We start from the raw sequence: 18,107 nt of genomic DNA, 5'->3' as shown, positions 1-18,107 counted from the left end.
AAAGCCTTTAAACACCGGGGTTATTCCTGGTGCAGCAGGAGCATCCGGTGAGGAATAAGGACATTTTCTTCTGCTTGCACTGAATAGAGACAGAGGGAAATAAAAGCATCACCCGGGATTTTTCCAACGGGATTTGCAGGCGGGAACAACATCCCGTAAATAGCTGGGTTCCCCATCTGCACTTCGGGGTGCCAGGGACTCGCTGTCAGCAGAACCCCCTGGGATTTCGGCTCTGGATCGGCAGATCCCGGCAGCCCCGGGGATATTTTTATCCTCCTCGCAAGGAGGCAGCGCTGACAACCTGGAACATTCATGGAGCAGGCTGAGGATTTTGTCTCTGCTCCAGCAGCCTCAGGGCTCTGCAGGGGCTTCTCCACGATTTCTAAATCGGGATGGAAGTGTGGTCGGGATGCGACCCCGGGGAGGGAAGCGCCAGGAGCAAAGGGCCCCGAGCATCCCGAGCCAAAGGGACGCCAGCACCGAGCTCGCCGCCGGGAAGGGGGCAGGAGATGAGGACAAGAGGCTTCTCTGCCTTTCAGCCTCTGTCCCCCATTTTGCTTTGCTTCATTCGCTTTTCCCAGCTGTGGGCAGGATGGAGGGAAGCTGCTCCGGCCCTCCCTGCCTGTTCCTCCCGCTGTTCCAGCCTGGCTCCGCTGCCGAGGGCTGAGCGCCGGCCCTGGGCCCGCGGGGTGGGCGCAGCTCCCCTCACCGCAGGTGCGGGACCGGGGCTGTCGCACCGTGTCACCGCGGGCAGGACGCGCCGGAGGAGGCGCCGGCGGGGCCGTGTCCCCGCGTCGCGCTGGATGTCGCAGTCGGAGCCGTTTCCCGGCAGAGCTGAGCAGCGATTTGAGGATATCAATATTTGATGTTTTGCTTCTTGCCTGCTAAAAAGGCGCCGGGAAAAATCCGCGGCTCCGCTGGAGCTCGGCGGGTGCAGGGTTGGAGCCGTCGGGATCTGTGTCCCCGGGGAGGCGGTGGCCAGGAGAGCTCAGGTGGCGGCAGGTGGGGACAGCGCGGTCGTGGATCAGAATCTGGCCTGGATCACGGAGCCCGGCGCTTCCAGGGGTGTGGATGGCACTCAGGGGCTTCCTCCTCCCTCTGGCAAACGCAGAGGGTGCCCGGTGCTTTAGCCAGGACTGGGGATGAACCTCACTCCCCAGCCTCCCTTCTGGGCTTTGGGGGCTCGAGCACCTGGGATTTTCCCGCAGGCATCGGAGGCAGATGCGGCAGGGCGGGGATGGAGCCGGGCACTGTCCCTGTGTCCATGTGGGATGTGGGACAGACCCTCCCCTGGGAATCAGCGCTGCCGGCACGGGACGGCCTTGGCTGGGTGTTTGTGCCTCCCTCTCCAGCAGTGCAGCTATTTTTAGGCTGGAGCAAGGAGAAATTAGGGAATCAGCATTGGTCATTAAATAGTGATTAAATATTTATGGACAGGCTGCAGCGAGGGCTGGCTGGGGCTGGGGTCAAAGGGGAGTTTGGGCAGGAGATGCAGGTGAGGGGCTTTTTGCAGCACCATGGACATGCTCTGCCTCTGGAGATGCATCCCTGCTCCTGCTGTCCCCACACCAGTGTGATGCTTTTCCCGTTCAGAGATAAATTACCATGAAATCCTTGCCATGCTCGGAGTTTTGCTGGCTCGGGGTCAGATGCAAGGCTCCCTGTCATGGGTGGCCAGAGCTCCAGAGGGGGACGGTGGCAGGGGACAGTGATGGATGGTCCAGCCAGGCACAGGTGGCTGGCACGAGGAGATGCTCCAGGGAAGCACCGGCTCTGCTGCACCTCCCCAGGTCAAGGCTGTGGACACTCATGTATTTATTTGGGAATCAACATAATTTGCTTGATTGGTGTTGATTTCTGCTGGCAGCAATTAACTCGTGCACAGCAAATGCCCGAGCATGCTGTGACTGCATCCCCACTTGTTGGCTTTGGCTCTCCATGGTCATTGTCCCTTTCCCCAGCTGCCTGCAGGGATGGAGTCCGGCTGCTGCCTGAGCAGGGCCCGGGTTTGTGCTGGGAAAAACAGCTCGGGATGGAAATCTGGAGGGGAGGGGGAGGAGCAGGATTTTATTTACCGGAAGGAAAGAGGAAAGAAAGCGTTGGGAGCTGGGAGTGCTGGCTGCCTCTCCAAGGGACGCTCCCACGGGATGCGTGTAACTCATGGAATGAAGTTTTGGGGGATTGGAGACCAGCCAGGGAAATTGGGTACCCCTCTCTTGGGAGGCACAGGAACCATCACCCGTCCCTACGTGGGATTGGTTGGAGCACACCATGGGAGGGAGAGGGGAGCCCAAAGCAGGGAGGTTTGGGGAGGGGCTGATGGAGATGTTCAGGGCTGAGCCCACTGGAAATGCTTTGCCAAAATCCCTGGCGAGATGCTGCCATCCTGCTGCTCCAGAAAAGGCAGTGGGATAATCTTTCATCCCCACTGGATGCCCCGGGGAAATTCCTGGGTACTGGGGAGACGCCGCTAGGGTCTCTTTGAGCACCTCAAAGCATCTCTTTGAACACCTTTGAGTGCCAACAAGGGCTCAGCACCCAAGAAATCCCAGGATGTGCAGGGCTGGCACAGGGGAATGCTCTCTGGTGAAAGCACTGGGTTTTAAATGCTGAGGATGTGCTTAAACACAGATCAGGGCCACATTTCTGTTATTCTCTTTGAAACGTTGTTTTCTGCTCCTCAAACACTCCTCAGAGCATAGCACGGCTTGGGATGTGGCTGCTGGGAGAGACACCTGCCCACGGGACCTGGGATGTGCAAATCCCACCCACCACCCGGCTGGGAGAGCAGAAAACACAGGAAAAAAATCCCTTTTGCTGTTCAAGTGAGGAAGTGACTCCTGGGGAGTGAGCAGCAGGGATGTGCCAGCGGTGCCTCACTCCCTACCACCTCCCACTCCTTCAGGATGCTAAAAATATCCCGAGCTGAGGACGGACGTTGTGTCTGTGCCCGTGGATATTTGCTGCTTTTTTCCCTGTTTGTGCTAATTCTGTGTCACTTCCAATCCTGTGTAAATGAGAGTGAAGGTGATTCCCAGAGCAGGAGGAGGAGCTGCTCAGCCCTTGCTCCCAGGTGGGCAGTGCTCCTTAGAGATGTTCTAATCTGTTCATTTCAATAACTTATCTTAAAAATTAAAATAAACAGGATTTATTTAATTTATTTTTTTAAAATTTATTTTTAAATCACCTTAAATCAGGTGCTGGGACATCTTTCATGTGCAAAGCAGATTTAATGCAGTTCATTTGGGGATGCCCTGGCACAGTTTTCCCACAGGGACATGGCTGACCCATCCCTGGAAGTGTCCAAGGCCAGGTTGGATGGGATTTGGAGCAGCCTGGGGTAGTGGAAGGTGTCCCTGCCATGGCAGGGGGCTGGAATGATGAGCTCTAAGGTCCCTTCCAGCCCAAACCTTTCCATGATTCTGTGATTTGCACTTTCTGCAAGGCTTTGGATGGGATGTGTTTGTGGGTGAGCCGCTCCCGTGCCACGCTCACTGTCTGAACCTTGCTCTGTGTTTGCTCCTTATTTCCACTATTCCAACACTTCCCTCCCTCTCTCCAAGCTGAGAATCCAGCTTGGATGGCAGGAAGGGACCAGACTCAGGAAATAAAGGTGTTTTTTTCAGGATGACAGCACCAATCTCTCGCTGTCCCTTGACGAACCTTTAGGGACTGATTGGCTGAATCACAGCTCTGCCCCAGCTCACATTGACAGAGCTCATCTCTGACAGAGCTTTTTCCAAGTGAAAGGATGCACTGAAGTCGTTGAAAACCCTGGGAAAAGGAATAAATGATCCGGATGTGATGGTTTAAATGAGCCTGAGCAGCTGTGGTGCAGGGCCCTGAGCTCGATGCTGCGGGTCCACGGGCCGAGGACAGCGGGTTTGTGTCTCCTCCTGCATCCCGGTGCTCCTCCCTCGGGAAGGCAGCGGCTGCCACGGGCTCTGGAGCGCTAAATCCGTCTCCAGTGAGCAGCAGGAAGGGCTCTGGCGAGGCCCCGGGCAGCAGCTGCCACCTCACATCCCGTGGCTGCCTCCGTGTGAGGAGGCCCAGCCATGCGGACGCGCTGTCCTTGGGATCCGGAGGGAGCCCAGCGAGCCGCGCTCCTGTGCAGACACAGCGCCCCTCTCCGCAGCACTGCCCGCTTCCTTCTGGGAATTTCGCATCCCTATTTTCCTGGGGATCATGGAAAAATAAGGGGGAGATCAGATGCAGGCCCTGGATTGGTGTGGAACCTGGCAGTGAGCCATGGAGATGCTCCATCCTTTCCTTCTTTAGGAGACAAGGCAAAGGCTGGTGGGAGCAGAGATCCTTAAATCCCCCCTGCATCCTGATGGAAAAGCACATCCTGGGGTCTGTGGTGTGCACAGGGCGCTGCTGCACGGCCCAGACCCTTCCCCGATGGGTTCTCTCCTCTTCTGTCTTGCAGAGCCGAGAAGACCGAGGTTTTGAGCGAAGATCTGCTGCAGGTGAGGTTCCCTCGGAGCCACCCCAGGGTGTCCCGTGGGGGCTGCAGCCATCAGCAGCTCCCTCTTGGTGCTGCAGCGTCCCAGGGCAGTGGAGGGGCTGGAGGGAGGAGGAGGAGGGACTGGGAGCATGGGAAGCGACACTGCCTCCCTCCCACGAGCCTCCCAGCCCTTTCCCAGCCCGGGCTCCAGGTCAGCAGGAATCGGATCCAGGGATGGCAGCCTGATCCAGCTGGCCGGACTGCAGCTCCATGTCCAGCCCCGGGCAAGGGACGTGTGACAGCAGGGGACAGTGCCCAGGGCTGCTGGGTTGGGGGATTTCAGCAGAACAGCCTGAGCCAAAAGCCACACGTGGGGCTTGGAGCATCCAGGGATCACACGGCTGTGATGCTCAGCTGGCGTCCCTCAGGGACATCTCATCCTGGTGCTCTTTGCCCCTAGAGCAGGGAATCCTGGTGATGGGATCCCGGGGTGGTGGGTGATGGGATCCCGGGGTGGTGGGTGATGAGATCCCGGGGTGGTGGGTGATGGGATACTCCGGTGATGGGCTCCATTGCTCCCACAGGTGGAGAAGCGGCTGGAGCTGGTGAAGCAGGTGTCCCACAGCACCCACAAGAAGCTGACAGCCTGTCTGCAGGGCCAGCAGGGCCTGGACGCCGACAAGCGCTCGGTGAGGGCGGCGGGGCCAGGGGGTCCGGGATCCAGGGGATTCGGGGATCCAGGGGGATCCAGGGGGATCCAGGGGTCCGGGTGGGAACGCAGCCCCTCTCTTTGCAGAAGAAGCTGCCGCTGACGACGCTGGCGCAGTGTCTGATGGAGGGATCGGCCGTGCTGGGGGACGACTCCCTGCTGGGGTAAGGGCGGCTGGGGTTGCCCCGGGGGGACACTGCCAGGGGGGCCGGGGGCTGGGACAGTGCCAGGAGTGCTGCTGGCAATGTGCTGGCAATGTGCTGGCAATGTGCTGGGAATGCTGCTCCTCCTTGGCTCTGATGCCAGGTAACAGGGATTCACTGCTGTGTTGGAGGGGCTGGGGGGATCTCGGTGGTTTATTCTTCTCCTCCTTGTATGGGCTGGGATCCTGTGATCGTCCAATGTAAACTGCATTTATAGACTTTTATATTCATATATTCATATCGATGTTTTTATGTATTATATATCGATATATGAGCTATTACTGTTTATATACTTATATATGATTTATCATTATCTATATATATATATTTGTACATTTTATATATTTCTCTATTTCTATATTACTTATTATTCATATATTTACAAATATTTTACAAATATTTAAATGTTTACATGTGATTTATTATTTATATATATTATATATATATTTTATATATAAACATATATTATATATATTTATATATATAAAAATATATATATATATTATTTTTATATATTATATATTTTTTTATTTATATAGATATTTGAAGTCCACACAGTTTTAGACTGGCCTAATAATAATATATAACATCATACTAATACATAATATAATAGTAATATATAACATAATTATATAGCTAATAATACATCATAATATAATAATCTAGTATTTTAATTATTATTATTATATCATTAGAAGTGCAATTCTTAAGGAATGAGCTTTCCTGGCATCCTGGCTGCCACCCTCCCTCCACCCTCTGCCAGGGAGGGGCTGCCCTGTGCCACTCCCGGAGCCCCGGGGCTGCTGGGTGTCCCCTGTCCCCGCAGTGGCTGCAGGACCGTGTCCCCAGCCCCAGCCGTGCCTGTCCCTGCAGGAAGATGCTGCGGCTCTGCGGGGAGGCCGAGGACAAACTGGCGCAGGAGCTCATCCACTTCGAGCTGCAGGTGGAGAGAGACGTCATCGAGCCGCTCTTCGTGCTGGCTGAGGTGAGCTGGGGGTGCCTGGGGGTCCCTGGGGTGTCACCGTGCCGGGGAAGGGAAGGGTCTCCCTGCTTCGGCCGCTTGTTTGATTCCTGGCCCCTGGAGCCGTGTCCTGCTGGCTCCTTCCTCTGCTCCCACTGCTCTTCCTCCTTTCCCAAACACAGGGGGTTCACACTCCTATTTCTGATCCATTTTTCCAAGCCCCAAACACTTCCCGTTGTTGTTGGGGTTTTTCCCTCTCCTTTTCCCCTCTGCTGCTGAATTTGTTTTTCAATTTTTCCCGATGCTTTTCCCCTCCTTTTGCACCCAGCAAAACTTCCTGGGCTGGGCTCGGATTTTGTCCCCCCCGCACAAACGGGAGCTTTGGGTGCTGCTGGTCCAGGGCTCCCAGCCGTTCCCAAATCGCTTTGGTGCCTGTGCATGGGGCCTTTGCACTGCCATCTCCAGGACCCTTTTCCTGCCCTCATCCAGCTCCCCAGGAAACTTTGACCCCCCAGGGCTGCTGCTCTCGGGTTCTGGAGCTGTCGAGGTGTGGCACATTCCGAGTGGGACGCGCAGGAGGGATCAGCTGGGCCGTCTCCCTGAGGATGTTAAATTACGGAGCTGCGTCCTGACCCACCCAGCTTGCCCCAGCCCAAACCCCCAGGCTGTGACCCACCCCTGGACGCCTCTCCAGGGGTGTTCATCTCCTCCCACTCCATGTGTTGCTGCAGGTGGAAATCCCAAATATCCAAAAGCAGAGGAAGCACTTGGCGAAGCTCGTGCTGGACATGGACTCCTCCAGGACGAGGTAGGAAATGCCTTCAGGTGCTTTTTAAGGAATAAAAATTCCCAAGCCCTGGGTAGGTCCAGGGAGAGCAGCTCCTGGGCCCCTGGCACTGCAGTTCCCTTGGGACAAGAGGTCCTGGCTGTGTCTCTGTGGGCCGTGAGTTCAGTTTTGCAATGAGCCATGATTACTGCTCCTGTCCACAGAATCCATGGACCCCTTTTCCTTGGCTGCCCTCTGCAGCAAAAGTGTATTTTTTTCTGGCAGAAAGGGTTATTTGTACTTTTTCCGTGTCCTGGTGAGTTCTGATGCAGAGCCAGGTGCTCCTGCCCCTGCAGAGGGGCACTGAGGGGAGCTGGGATGACTCGGGATTGTCCCATGCCACCGTTGAGTTGTCCAAGCCCCCACTCCAGCACATCCTGGGAGAAGTTTGAGAGATGTCCACAGTCCCCAGCATCATGTCCAGGCTCTCCCATCCCCTTCCTCTCTCCTCCCACCTGGATAAGGCTCCTTATCCTGCAGGAAAGAATTCCTTGGAGCGCAGTGTGTGCAGTGCTGCGGGGATGGGGACAGCTGGGGGTGGGAGTGGGTGCTGAATTCCAGCTGGACTGGGATCATCTCCTGCTGCTCAGCCCTGGGACCATGGTGGCCACCCAGGGCCGCTGGGGTGTGGTCACTGCTCCGCACCGGTCCCTGTCCCCCGCAGGTGGCAGCAGTCGGTGAAGTCCTCGGGCCTGGCCAGCAACCTGCAGCCGTCGGGAGCCAAAGCCGACGCTCTCAGGGAGGAGATGGAGGAGGCAGCCAACAGAGTGGAGATCTGCAGGGTACCAGGGCCACTCCTGGCCGAGGGGGGACTGGGGGCTCCCAGACTCTGGGGAGAGCTGCATCCTCTCCTCTCACCCTGCTCTGCATCTTCCCTTTCCCCTGCCTGTGCTGAACCCTCCTCTGGCTGCTCCCCAAACGCAGTGCGGTGGCATCGGGTGATGCTTCCCAGCCAAATGAGACATCCCCAGCTCCTCTGTCCCCATTCTCCACATCCCACTGGAGCTGGAGAGCCTCCCATTCCCTGGGAACCCATCCTGGCAGAGCTCAGCACTGGGTACATCCAGCCCTGGCCCTGTTAAAGACAATTCTCCACCTTCTCTGTGCTGGGTTTATTTCCCATCATTTTCAAGCACTAAGAGGGACTTCGACTCCCTTTCCATGGGATAAGAGGGACTCCAACCTCCCTTCTTTGTGCACTTTGAGGGGACCTGGACCCTGATCAGGCTGCAGTGGGGGGGGCTCCCGAACCTCCCTGACACCCTAACCCTAACCCTGTGCCACCCTGGCTCCTGCTGGGACCAAGCTGGTCCCTCCTGGTGGCTCCGGAAGGGCCGTGGTGGTGGCACTGGGGCAGCAGGGGAGGGACGGTGACGGATGCTCTGCCCCTGCAGGACCAGCTCTCGGCTGACATGTACAATTTTGTGGCCAAAGAAGTCGACTATGCAAATTATTTTCAAACTGTAAGTGCCACCCACCCCCTGGCTGTGCCTGTCCTCGGTGGCGCGGTGACCCCGGTGCCGCGTCCCCGCAGCTGATCGAGGTGCAGGCCGAGTACCACCGCAAATCCCTGGCGCTCCTGCAGAACTTCCTGCCCCAGATCAAAGCCCAGCAGGGTGAGTGCCCACAGCTCTGTCCCACTCCCACCTGTGGCACCGAGGGCCTGTGACAGGCTCTGTGTGACCCCGCAGGGACAGCTGAGCACCCTCCTGCTGCTTGTCCTGCCTGCATCCTGCCTGTCCCGGTGCTGGGAGGGGATCCCATCCCCATCCCCGTTGGCTGGGGGGGCAGGATCCGTCTGCACGGAGAGGGGGAAACCTGCCCCAGTGTGTTGAGGGTGGGCAGGCCCTGGCACAGGGTGCCCAGAGCAGCTGTGGCTGCCCCTGGATCCCTGGCAGTGCCCAAGGCCAGGCTGGACATTGGGGCTTGGAGCAGCCTGGGACAGTGGGAGGTGTCCCTGCCATGGCAGGGGTGGGAATGGATGGGCTTTGAGGTCCCTTCCAACCCAAACCATTCTGGGATTCTGTGGAAATCCCCATCGAGTGCAGCTGGAATCCCAGCACTGAGGGGGGGTTTGGGGGTCTCTCTGGGGGTGCAGCATCCAGAGGGTCTGGGCTGGGAGCCTGAGGTCAGGGTGAGCCCCAGGCAATGGCCCCAAAAGCAGCTCCTTCCCAGGTCAGGGCTCCTGGTGCTGCTGTCGCTGCAGTGGGGCAGGGAGGGATTTGTATTTCATTTTGTTCTCTATCCCACAAAATATTCCTTCCTTAAACTGTGATGGAAGAAGGGGAGAATATTGCAAAGGTTTGCCTGTTGTTACCCCTGTGGAAAATGCAATCCAGCTCCTTTGAAATCCTGGGATGACTGGAAAACATTTTGTTGTTGTTACCCCTGTGGAAAATGCAATCCAGCTCCTTTGAAATCCTGAGATGACTGGAAAACATTTTGTTGGATTTCACCTTTCAAAAGCACTTCACGAGCTGCCAGAGGTGCAGGGCCCTGTTCTTCTAACAACACCCAAACAGAGTATTTTACTGCCAAAACTGTGATCCAAGGGCCTTTTGGGGAGGGGATGCTGGATCTGGCACCATCCTCCCTCTCCTCTGCCCCCTCTGCCCGTCACAGAGGCGTGGATGGAGAAGCCCTCCTTCGGGAAGCCCCTGGAGGAGCACCTGGCCGTCAGCGGGCGGGAGATCGCCTTCCCTGTGGAGGCCTGCGTGACCATGCTGCTGGAATGTGGGATGCAGGAGGAGGTGGGTACTGGGTCCCACCCTCGCTGGGCATGATGGAAGGGGCCATGGGGGTCCCCAGGGCCAGGGCAAGGAACTGGAGGGGTCCAGGGACATCCCCAGCCCCAAGTCCTGTCCGACACTCCCCGTGTCCTCTGCCCAGGGTCTCTTCCGCGTGGCTCCCTCGGCCTCCAAGCTGAAGAAGCTCAAGGCTGCCCTGGACTGCTGCGTGGTGGACGTGCAGGAGTACTCAGCTGATCCCCACGCCATCGCAGGTGGGGCTCCTCGGGGCGGGGCACCCCCCAAGGGCACCCTGAGTGGGATAAGTGGCACCAAGTCCAGCTGGAGGCCAGGAACCAGTGCTGCAGTCCAGGGGTTGATGCTGGGTCTGATTCTGTTCAATGCCATCATTCATTAACGGCCTGGCAGATGGGGCAGGTGGCACAACCTGGGGACAGTGGCTGCCCCAAGAGGTGCTGCCATCCAGAGGGACCTGGACAGGCTGGAGGTGAAGAAAATAGGGATACAACCATCATCCAGTCACACTAATGAGGGTGGCCCTAACGAGGGTGACACTGATTAGGTGATCTCTGCAGGAGCAGGGAGTGGTTGGGAAGACTCACGTTAACATCAGACTTCCCATCTTCTGTCACCTCTTCTGGGGGAATTGCCTCCCCAAGCACAGATCCGAGCCCATGGGGCTGCTCTGGAGCATTGGCTGGGGTTCCATGGCATCCCTGCTCCCCTCTGGGAATGGGGGCTCCGGCAGGCACAGGATTGAACCCTGGCTTCCCAACGGGAGCCTGTTCCCAGCACAGGCAGCTGGGAATGTCCCAGGCAAAAACAAGTGATGGAGACCTGGGAAAACACCTGCAGGAGGGAACTGGGAAGGTGCCAAGAGGGACTGGGGGGTGGCAAGGTGGGTGCTGGGGGCTGGGGGTGCCACAGGCTGCTCCAAGTCAGGGAGACCAGCGGGTGCTCCGGGGTGCAGTGGGGGGGAGGTTGGGGGGGATGGGAGTCCAGTGCCCAGGAGCAAAACCGCTTTGGTGCCCGACAGCCGGTGCCACCCGCAGTGCCAATCCCTGTGTCCCCTGTGTGCCACAGGAGCCCTCAAGTCCTACCTGCGAGAGCTGCCCGAGCCCCTCATGACGTTCGAGCTGTACGAGGAGTGGATCCAGGCCTCCAAGTGAGTCTGGGACATCCCCCCGTTCCTCCTTGGCACGGGCGGGGACAGCCTGGGTCCCCGTGCATGGTTTGGGTTGTTTGTGGCACAGCTCACAGAGTTTGGGGTGTTTCCTCTGGGCTCTGAGAGCCAGGAGGTGGTGAGAAGTTCAACATCCAATGTCTGCCGAAGGGATTCCTTCTCCTTTTGACTGGGTTTTGGGGATTAATTTACTTATATAATGTTGGTGGCAGCCTGAGGGTCTTGCAGAGTCCCCGAGGGCAGGGCTGGTGGGGTCCACAGCCCCCGGGCAGGGTGGGAATGGGGGATAACGCCCTCTCCCCCCTCCCTGCAGCATCCCAGAGCAGGAGAAACGGCTGCAGGCTCTCTGGAATGCCTGCGAGAAGCTGCCCAAAGCCAACTACAACAACATCAGGTGAGCCTGGGGCCAGCAGGACATGGGGAGGGGACACACAGGGTGTGACCCGTGCACTGACCCGTTTGGGATCGGCTGTCCAGGTACGTGATTAAATTCCTGGCCAAGCTGACCGAGTACCAGGATATGAACAAAATGACCCCGAGCAACGTGGCCATCGTGCTGGGGCCCAACCTGCTGTGGCCGCAGGCCGAGGGGTGAGCGCTGGGGGAGGCGGGGATCCTGCTGGGAATCCTGCTGGGAATCCTGCTGGGAATCCTGCTGGGAGCCCCGCTGGGAATCCTGCTGGGAATCCTGCTGGGAATCCTGCTGGGAGCCCTGCTGGGAGCCCTGCTGGGAATCCTGCTGGGAATCCTGCTGGGAGCCCTGCTGGGAATCCTGCTGGGAATCCTGCTGGGAGCCCTGCTGGGAGCCCTGCTGGGAATCCTGCTGGGAATCCTGCTGGGAGCCCTGCTGGGAGCTCTGCTGGGAATCCTGCTGGGAATCCTGCTGGGAGCCCCGCTGGGAATCCTGCTGGGAGCCCTGCTGGGAATCCTGCTGGGAATCCTGCTGGGAGCCCCGCTGGCCTGCAGGGGTTGCTGAGCTGCCGCCCCCGTGCAGGAACATGACGGAGATGATGACGACGCTGTCGCTGCAGATCGTGGGCATCATCGAGCCGCTCATCCAGCACGCGGACTGGTTCTTCCCGGGAGGTAGGGTGTGTCCCATGGTCGTAGGGACAGCTGGGCTTCCTGGCACCTCCTGGGAGGGGGCTCAGAGCTCCCAGGTTTGTTTTTGCCAGCTGCCTTGGCTCGCTGGAGCTCAGGCAGGGCTCTGGCCAGGCTCAGCACAGCACTGAGCCCAACCCTGCTGCTCCAGCCCGCCCTGAGCGCCCCTGCAGTGCCAGCACCCCAATCCTTCCCCTCCCTGAGGACACTCCTCCCACCACCATCCTTCATCCCTCCCCCAGACATCGAATTCAACGTGACGGGGAACTACGGCAGCCCCCTGCACGTGAACCACAACGCCAACTACAGCTCCATGCCCTCGCCGGACATGGACCACGGCGAGCGCCGGCAGCACGACCAGGCCCGGCGGCCCCTCAGCGTGGCCACCGACAACATGATGCTGGAGTTCTACAAGAAGGATGGGTAGGGTCACTGCCAGGGTTTGGGCACAGGGAAGGGGTGGCTTTGCCACCACCTTGGGGTGGGTGGCACTGAGCTGGTGGAGGTTGGGTGGTCCCAGGGTGCAGGGACCCCCTGCTTTCCATGCCAGGGTCTTGGGGGTGTTCAGGTGAACTCACACCTGCCCACTGCAGATGGGAGTGGGGTGGCCCATGGGGTGACACCAAGGCTGTGCCACGCCAGATACAGGTGTCCTGGTGTCCTCAAGGTCTGCAGGATTTGCTCCAGGGGAAAGCTTCCCATTCCCACCCCATGCATGTCCCCTGTCCATGACATGTCACAGGGACCTCAAATGGTCGAGTTGGCTCCAGAACACACCCAGAATTCTCCCCATCCCAAAAATGCCCCCATTTCCAGAAGATATCCCAAGCTGTCCCACCACCGGCATAGCCCGGTCCCTCCTGAGCCCCCCCTGCCCCCACTCTCGAAGCCCCTCAGCCTCGCAGCTCCTTTCCCCAGCAGTGACCTCTCACCCTGTGCACTGTCCAGTTTAGGGGGTTTTCACACTAATAACCATTTGTTTCTGCCCATGCAGCCTTAGGAAAATCCAAAGGTACCGTATCCTCTGCAGTGGTGCTGGGAATCTGCAGGGAGGGTGCAGGGAGGGTGCTGGGAGGGTGCTGGTGCCTGCTGATTCTTGGGGGAAGGGAGAGGTGGCCGATGGGTGACACAAACCTGTCCCACGCTGCCACCCCTGCCCTATTGTCCTGTAGTTTCACTCCCAGCAGTTTCCCGGTGGAAGAGGCGTTTTTAGGGACCCCAAAGGAGTGGTGAGGGGGTGGCTGGAGGTGCCCTCCCACCGGGTGGGTGCTGACCCCCGTCTCTGTGTCCCCAGCATGGGCGTCAGGGTGATGGACACCTCGTGGGTGGCTCGCCGAGGCACCTCAGCGGGGCGCAAGGCGACCTCGGCCCCCCCGGCCGCGCAGCCCCCGGCCCCGCCCGCCGAGCTCCCCCCCACGCCCCACTCGCCCATTCCCGAGCAGTCGCCGGAGATTTCAGCAACGCCCTCCCCGCCTCCCACCAGCTTCGGCTTCCCCCCGGCAGCCGAGCGGACAAGGTAAGGCCACCGGCACCCCGTGTCCCCGAGCCGGGCATCGTCCCCGCGAGTGAGGCCAGCAGCGACACAACCTCTCGGTGCGGGAGAGGACGCTCAGCATCCTCGGGAGAGGAGCAGCATCTTTAGGGCAGAGGGAGGAGAGGATGCTCTGCATCCCTGCAGCCACTACCACACCCCCATCCTGCCATTCCCATGAGAACCGTGCTGCCTTCAGGGATTTTCCTGAGGGCCCCTTGCCCGGGTGTTCCTGGGCTGTAGCGGAATTTGGGCTGGAGGTGCCAGGAAGGTGCAGGGAAAACCCCTCGGGGAGCCCAGCGGCCCCTGAGACCTTCGTCTGCCCGGGGTCTGAGTCCGGCTTTAATTGCACAGCTCATGTGGGAGAAATCCCACTTTTCTGCCCCAAAAGGGAAGCAGAGCCGGGCCGGGTGCTCACACTAGGCAGGGGGCAGCCCCGGGAGGGTTCGGCACCACGGGGGCTCCCCCGCCGCTCCCCGCTCCCCGCCAGCGCTTCTGCTCTTTTACGAATTTCCCCTCCCTTTTGTGTGACTTCTGCCGGTTTTTACGGTGCTTCTGTACTTTTGCAGCAGGGCTGACCCGGCAGCCGCCCGGCGCAGCGGCGGCCCCAGCGCCCCCCGCCCCGGGGACCCCCCGAGCCCCCGCTCCCCGCCCTGGGCGCGGCCCCTGTGGCCCGCCCCGCTGCCCGCCCGCCCCCGCTCCCCGCGCTGGCCCCCGCTGGCCCCGTGGCACTGTCCCCGCCTGTCCCCCTGGCCCTGCCTCCCCGCCGCGGTTCCCCCCGCGCCCCCCCTGCCCCGGGGCGGCCGCCCGCCCGCCCTCGCCGCAGGACTCGGCCCCCCGAGGTAACCGCGGGACCGGGGCGGGCTGGGGGCGTCACCGCCGGCCGGAGGGACCCTGGGGCCCGGGGGAGGGTGGCCACGAGCGGCGGGGGCGGAGGAATCCCGGGGGGGGCGGCGGGAGGGGGCACCGGGTGCTGAGTGCTGGGTGCGGGAAGGAGCTCACGGCTCTCCCTCTTCTTCTTCTTCTGCTGTTTATTTCCAATTTTCTTTTTTATTGTTATGACTCATGTTTTACATTTTCCTTTTATTTTTGGCTTTCTTTTTGTTTTATTTTTTAATTATATTTTTCATGATTTTTTGAGTTTTCTTTGTTAATTTTTCATTTGCCTTTATTAATTAATTCTCTTGCATTTTCTGGTTTTAATTTTATTTCTAATTCTTTGAATGTTTAATTTCTGCGTTCTGTTACTTTATTTCTATTTTTCATTTATTTTCATTTTATTTCATTTTTAATTTTACTTTTATTTATTATTCTTTGCCTTTTTATGCTTGATACTTTTACTTTCCCTTTCGGGTTTTCTTTTCTACTTTCCTTCCCTTCCCTTCCCTTCCCTTCCCTTCCCTTCCCTTCCCTTCCCTTCCCTTCCCTTCCCTTCCCTTCCCTTCCCTTTCTTACTCCTTTTCTTTCCTTTCTCTTTCTTACTCCTTTTCTTTTTCCTTTTTCCTTTTCTATATTTTGCGTCTTTTTTCCTTTTTCTTCCATTTCTCTTTTCCCTTTTTTCCCCTTTCCCTGTTTCCTCTTTCCTTCCCTTGCCCGTTCTGTGCTCCGTGCCCGCCCCAGCACTTTCAAGCCCCCGGAGCTGTCCCCGGGGCCGCCCCCCGCGCCCGCCCCCGCGGCCGAGCAGAGCCCGCACTCGCTGCGCAAAGGTAGGAGCGGGTCGGGGCGGGCCGGGGCGGGGCCGCGGGGGGGTCCCCGCGGGGTGACCCGGCCCTGACCCGTCCCTGTCGCTGTGTCTGTCCCGCAGGGGCCAAGAAGCTGGCGCCCATCCCGCCCCGGGCGGCGGGGGAGGCGGGCGGCGGGCAGCCGTCCCCGGCCAGCTTGTCCCCGACCCCCCCCAGCACCCCGTCCCCGTACGGCCCCCTCGGAGCCCCCCCCGGAGCCCCCCCCGGAGCCTCCCCCGGGGCCGGGCCGCCCCCGCTGCTGCCGTCCCCCGCCGCCGCCGCCCCCCGGGCCCGGGCCGCCCCCAAAGCGCAGCCGCGCCCCGCGCTGCCCCCCCCCGCCGCAGCCGCCCCCGGCCGCCCCCGCACCCCCCCAGCCCCCGGAGCCGCCCCGCCTGGACACCGCGGGCCCCGGGGACGGCGCGCTCACAGGTAACCCCGGCGGGGGGGGCTCTCGGGGGGGTGGCAGAGTCCCCCAGGACGGGGACAATGGCCCTGGGAACACAGGACCGAGCCCTCGAAGGTGGTGATGTCCCCAGGAAGGTGGCACCCTCCCCGGAAAGGTGGAAGTGTCCCTTGGAAGGCAAAACGGTGCCCCGGAAGGTGGCAGCGTTCCCCAGGAAGGTGACAAGTGCTTGGAAAGGCAGAACTGTCCCTAGGAAGTTGGTGATGTCCCCAGGAAGGTGACAATGCATTCTAGGAAATGGCAATGTCCCTGGGAAGGTGGAGATGTCCCCAGGAAGGTGACAATAGCAGAGGCAAGGTAGAACTGGCCCCAGCGAGGTGGTGCTGGCCCAGGAGGGTGCCAACATCCCCCTGAGGGTGGCCAGGTACTCAGGAAGGTGGTGATGGCCCCGGAAAAGAGGAACTGTCCCCAGGACGGTGGTGATGAGCCCAGGGAGGTGCCAATGCAATCGGGAAGTTGGCTGTGTCCCTTGGGCAGTGGCAGTGTCACCAGGAATGCGATGTCCCGGGAAAGCCCCGGGAGCTGTGCTGCTGCCCCTGCCGCTCTGCCCTCCCTGGCCCTGGGCTGTGTTGGTGCCGTGCCTCCCCGGGGTCCCTGTGCTGCTGGAGGGGGACGGCCAGGGGGATGCTTTGGAAGTGCCAGGTGACACTGGGGACCCCAGGGGACACAGAGGCTGGGGGAGTGTCCCAGTGTCCCTCCCATGGGGTCCGGCAGGGCACAGGGATCTGTTCCCTGTGTGCCCGTCCTGCCTGTGAGGGCGTGAGCGGCAGAAAGTCCCGGGCACGCTCTGGGGCTGGTCAGTGTCCCCAGGGGCTGCCACCTGCCTTTGGGTGGCATTGGCATATGGCTGTGGCTCTGCCAAGGCATTGCTGTGGGCCTGGCATGGCACCCTGGCATGGACGCAGCCCTGACATCACACCCTGGCATCACTCCTGGCCTTAGCTGCAGCTTCACTGTCCCACTCTGGGACAACAAAGTCCCTGAGCCACATCCTGAGCAACGTCCCTGGGAATGTCCCTGGGCAGTGTCCCTGGGCCAGGCAGCTGTGGCAGAGGTGCTTTTTCTACCTGAGGGGGTTGCTCTGCTCTCAGCAAGGGACACGGTGACACTGCCTGCCTGTGCCTGTGCTCACCCTGTCACTTCACAGGTGCAGCCTCACCCTGCGGGTCCCCTGGGAGAGGGGACAGAGGTGTCACCCACGCTCAGGGGGACAGAGCTTCGTGGGACACGGGCAGTGTGTGGGGACAGCTGGTGTCACCGCCCTGGCTCGGGTGGGGTCCACAGAGCAGAGGGCGGCGGTGACAGCCCTGGGGGTGGCACTAACACGGTGCCAGCCCCGGTGGGTGCCCCATCACTGTGCCCTCCCGCAGGTCTGCTCCGTTTTGAGGTCCCCTCCCTCCACGTGTCCCCGGACGCCGCCCTGTGCCGGGACCCGCCGGAGGCAGCGCAGAGACTCTCGGGGCCGAGCCTGAGCCCGCGGCAGGAGGAGGAGGAGGAATCGGAGAGCACAGCCCTATGACAGTGTCCCTGTCCCCAAGCTCATCCGTGCGGCACCCAGGGGCCAGCACCGGCCACCGGCACCGAGGGCCACGGGCCAGTTTTGGGTGGCAAAGCGTCCGGTTTGGGGGCGGCCGCTGTTCTTTAGTTCATTTTTGTTCGCCTTATCCAGACTTTGCCTTTGAACCGGGTGCCTGCACCCCCTGCCCCGCAGCACCCACGACCCTGGGGTGATGCCTCCACGTCCTCCATACCCCGAGGCGGGTGCCACTGGGTGCTGGCCAGGTGACAAGGAGCTCGCCGGCGCTTTGCAGTGGGATTTCCTTTCTTCGGCTTCTTCCCCCTCCGCTTGTTTGGGAGCAGGATGGGACCTGACCAGCAATAACCTGGGGACGCAGGATGTGCCCCCCGGCTCTCGGGGTGCTAGCGGAGGAGGTGCACGTCCCTCGGCACCCGCTGTCCCTGGGGGTTGGTGGCTTTGGTCGTGCATGCACAGACAAATTAACCTTTTATCCTTTCCAGAGAGAGAAGATCTATATATATATATATATCAGCAGAGATATATATATATTCTATATTTGTATAGAGAGAGAGAAACTATAGAGAGATTTGTTTTATCTGGAGCCATTCCCGCCCGGCCGGTGCGAGAGGGAGGATGGAAATGGCAGCGCTTCGCCCCCACCCTGCTCGTGCCGTGCCCCCCGCCCCAGGTGGGCAC

The 18,107-nt window shown here is 59.8% G+C and overlaps 1 protein-coding gene across 1 annotated transcript; it reads left to right on the top strand.

The window, feature by feature from the left end:
* The first annotated feature begins 1,485 nt into the window (after positions 1-1,485).
* ARHGAP44 (Rho GTPase activating protein 44) lies at positions 1,486-17,374 on the top strand. Its single transcript, XM_048323530.1, has 19 exons — positions 1,486-3,073; positions 4,430-4,469; positions 5,032-5,136; positions 5,244-5,320; positions 6,233-6,344; positions 7,052-7,128; positions 7,811-7,928; positions 8,541-8,609; positions 8,681-8,762; positions 9,769-9,896; positions 10,036-10,147; positions 10,977-11,058; positions 11,390-11,470; positions 11,554-11,667; positions 12,071-12,162; positions 12,420-12,600; positions 13,172-13,189; positions 13,472-13,693; positions 17,263-17,374. The coding sequence occupies exons 1-19, from the start codon at positions 2,907-2,909 to the stop codon at positions 17,276-17,278; spliced, it is 1,893 nt and encodes a 630-aa protein (XP_048179487.1). The 5' UTR covers positions 1,486-2,906; the 3' UTR covers positions 17,279-17,374.
* The last annotated feature ends 733 nt before the right edge of the window (positions 17,375-18,107 follow it).

This window comes from Corvus hawaiiensis, chromosome 19 (assembly GCF_020740725.1).
Source record: "Corvus hawaiiensis isolate bCorHaw1 chromosome 19, bCorHaw1.pri.cur, whole genome shotgun sequence".
In the NCBI taxonomy this organism is placed as follows: domain Eukaryota; kingdom Metazoa; phylum Chordata; class Aves; order Passeriformes; family Corvidae; genus Corvus; species Corvus hawaiiensis.
The sequence above is the reverse complement of the archived record's forward strand: the minus strand, read 5'-3'. Positions and strand labels throughout refer to the sequence as shown.

Bases quoted from the DNA above. Each gene is read 5' to 3' on its own strand.
- ARHGAP44 (XM_048323530.1), top strand. From the start codon at position 2,907: ATGCTAAAAATATCCCGAGCTGAGGACGGACGTTGTGTCTGTGCCCGT. The intron at 5,321-6,232 runs GTAAGGGCGGCT...CTGTCCCTGCAG, and splicing joins GGGGACGACTCCCTGCTGGG to GAAGATGCTGCGGCTCTGCG. The intron at 8,610-8,680 runs GTAAGTGCCACC...GCGTCCCCGCAG, and splicing joins ATGCAAATTATTTTCAAACT to CTGATCGAGGTGCAGGCCGA.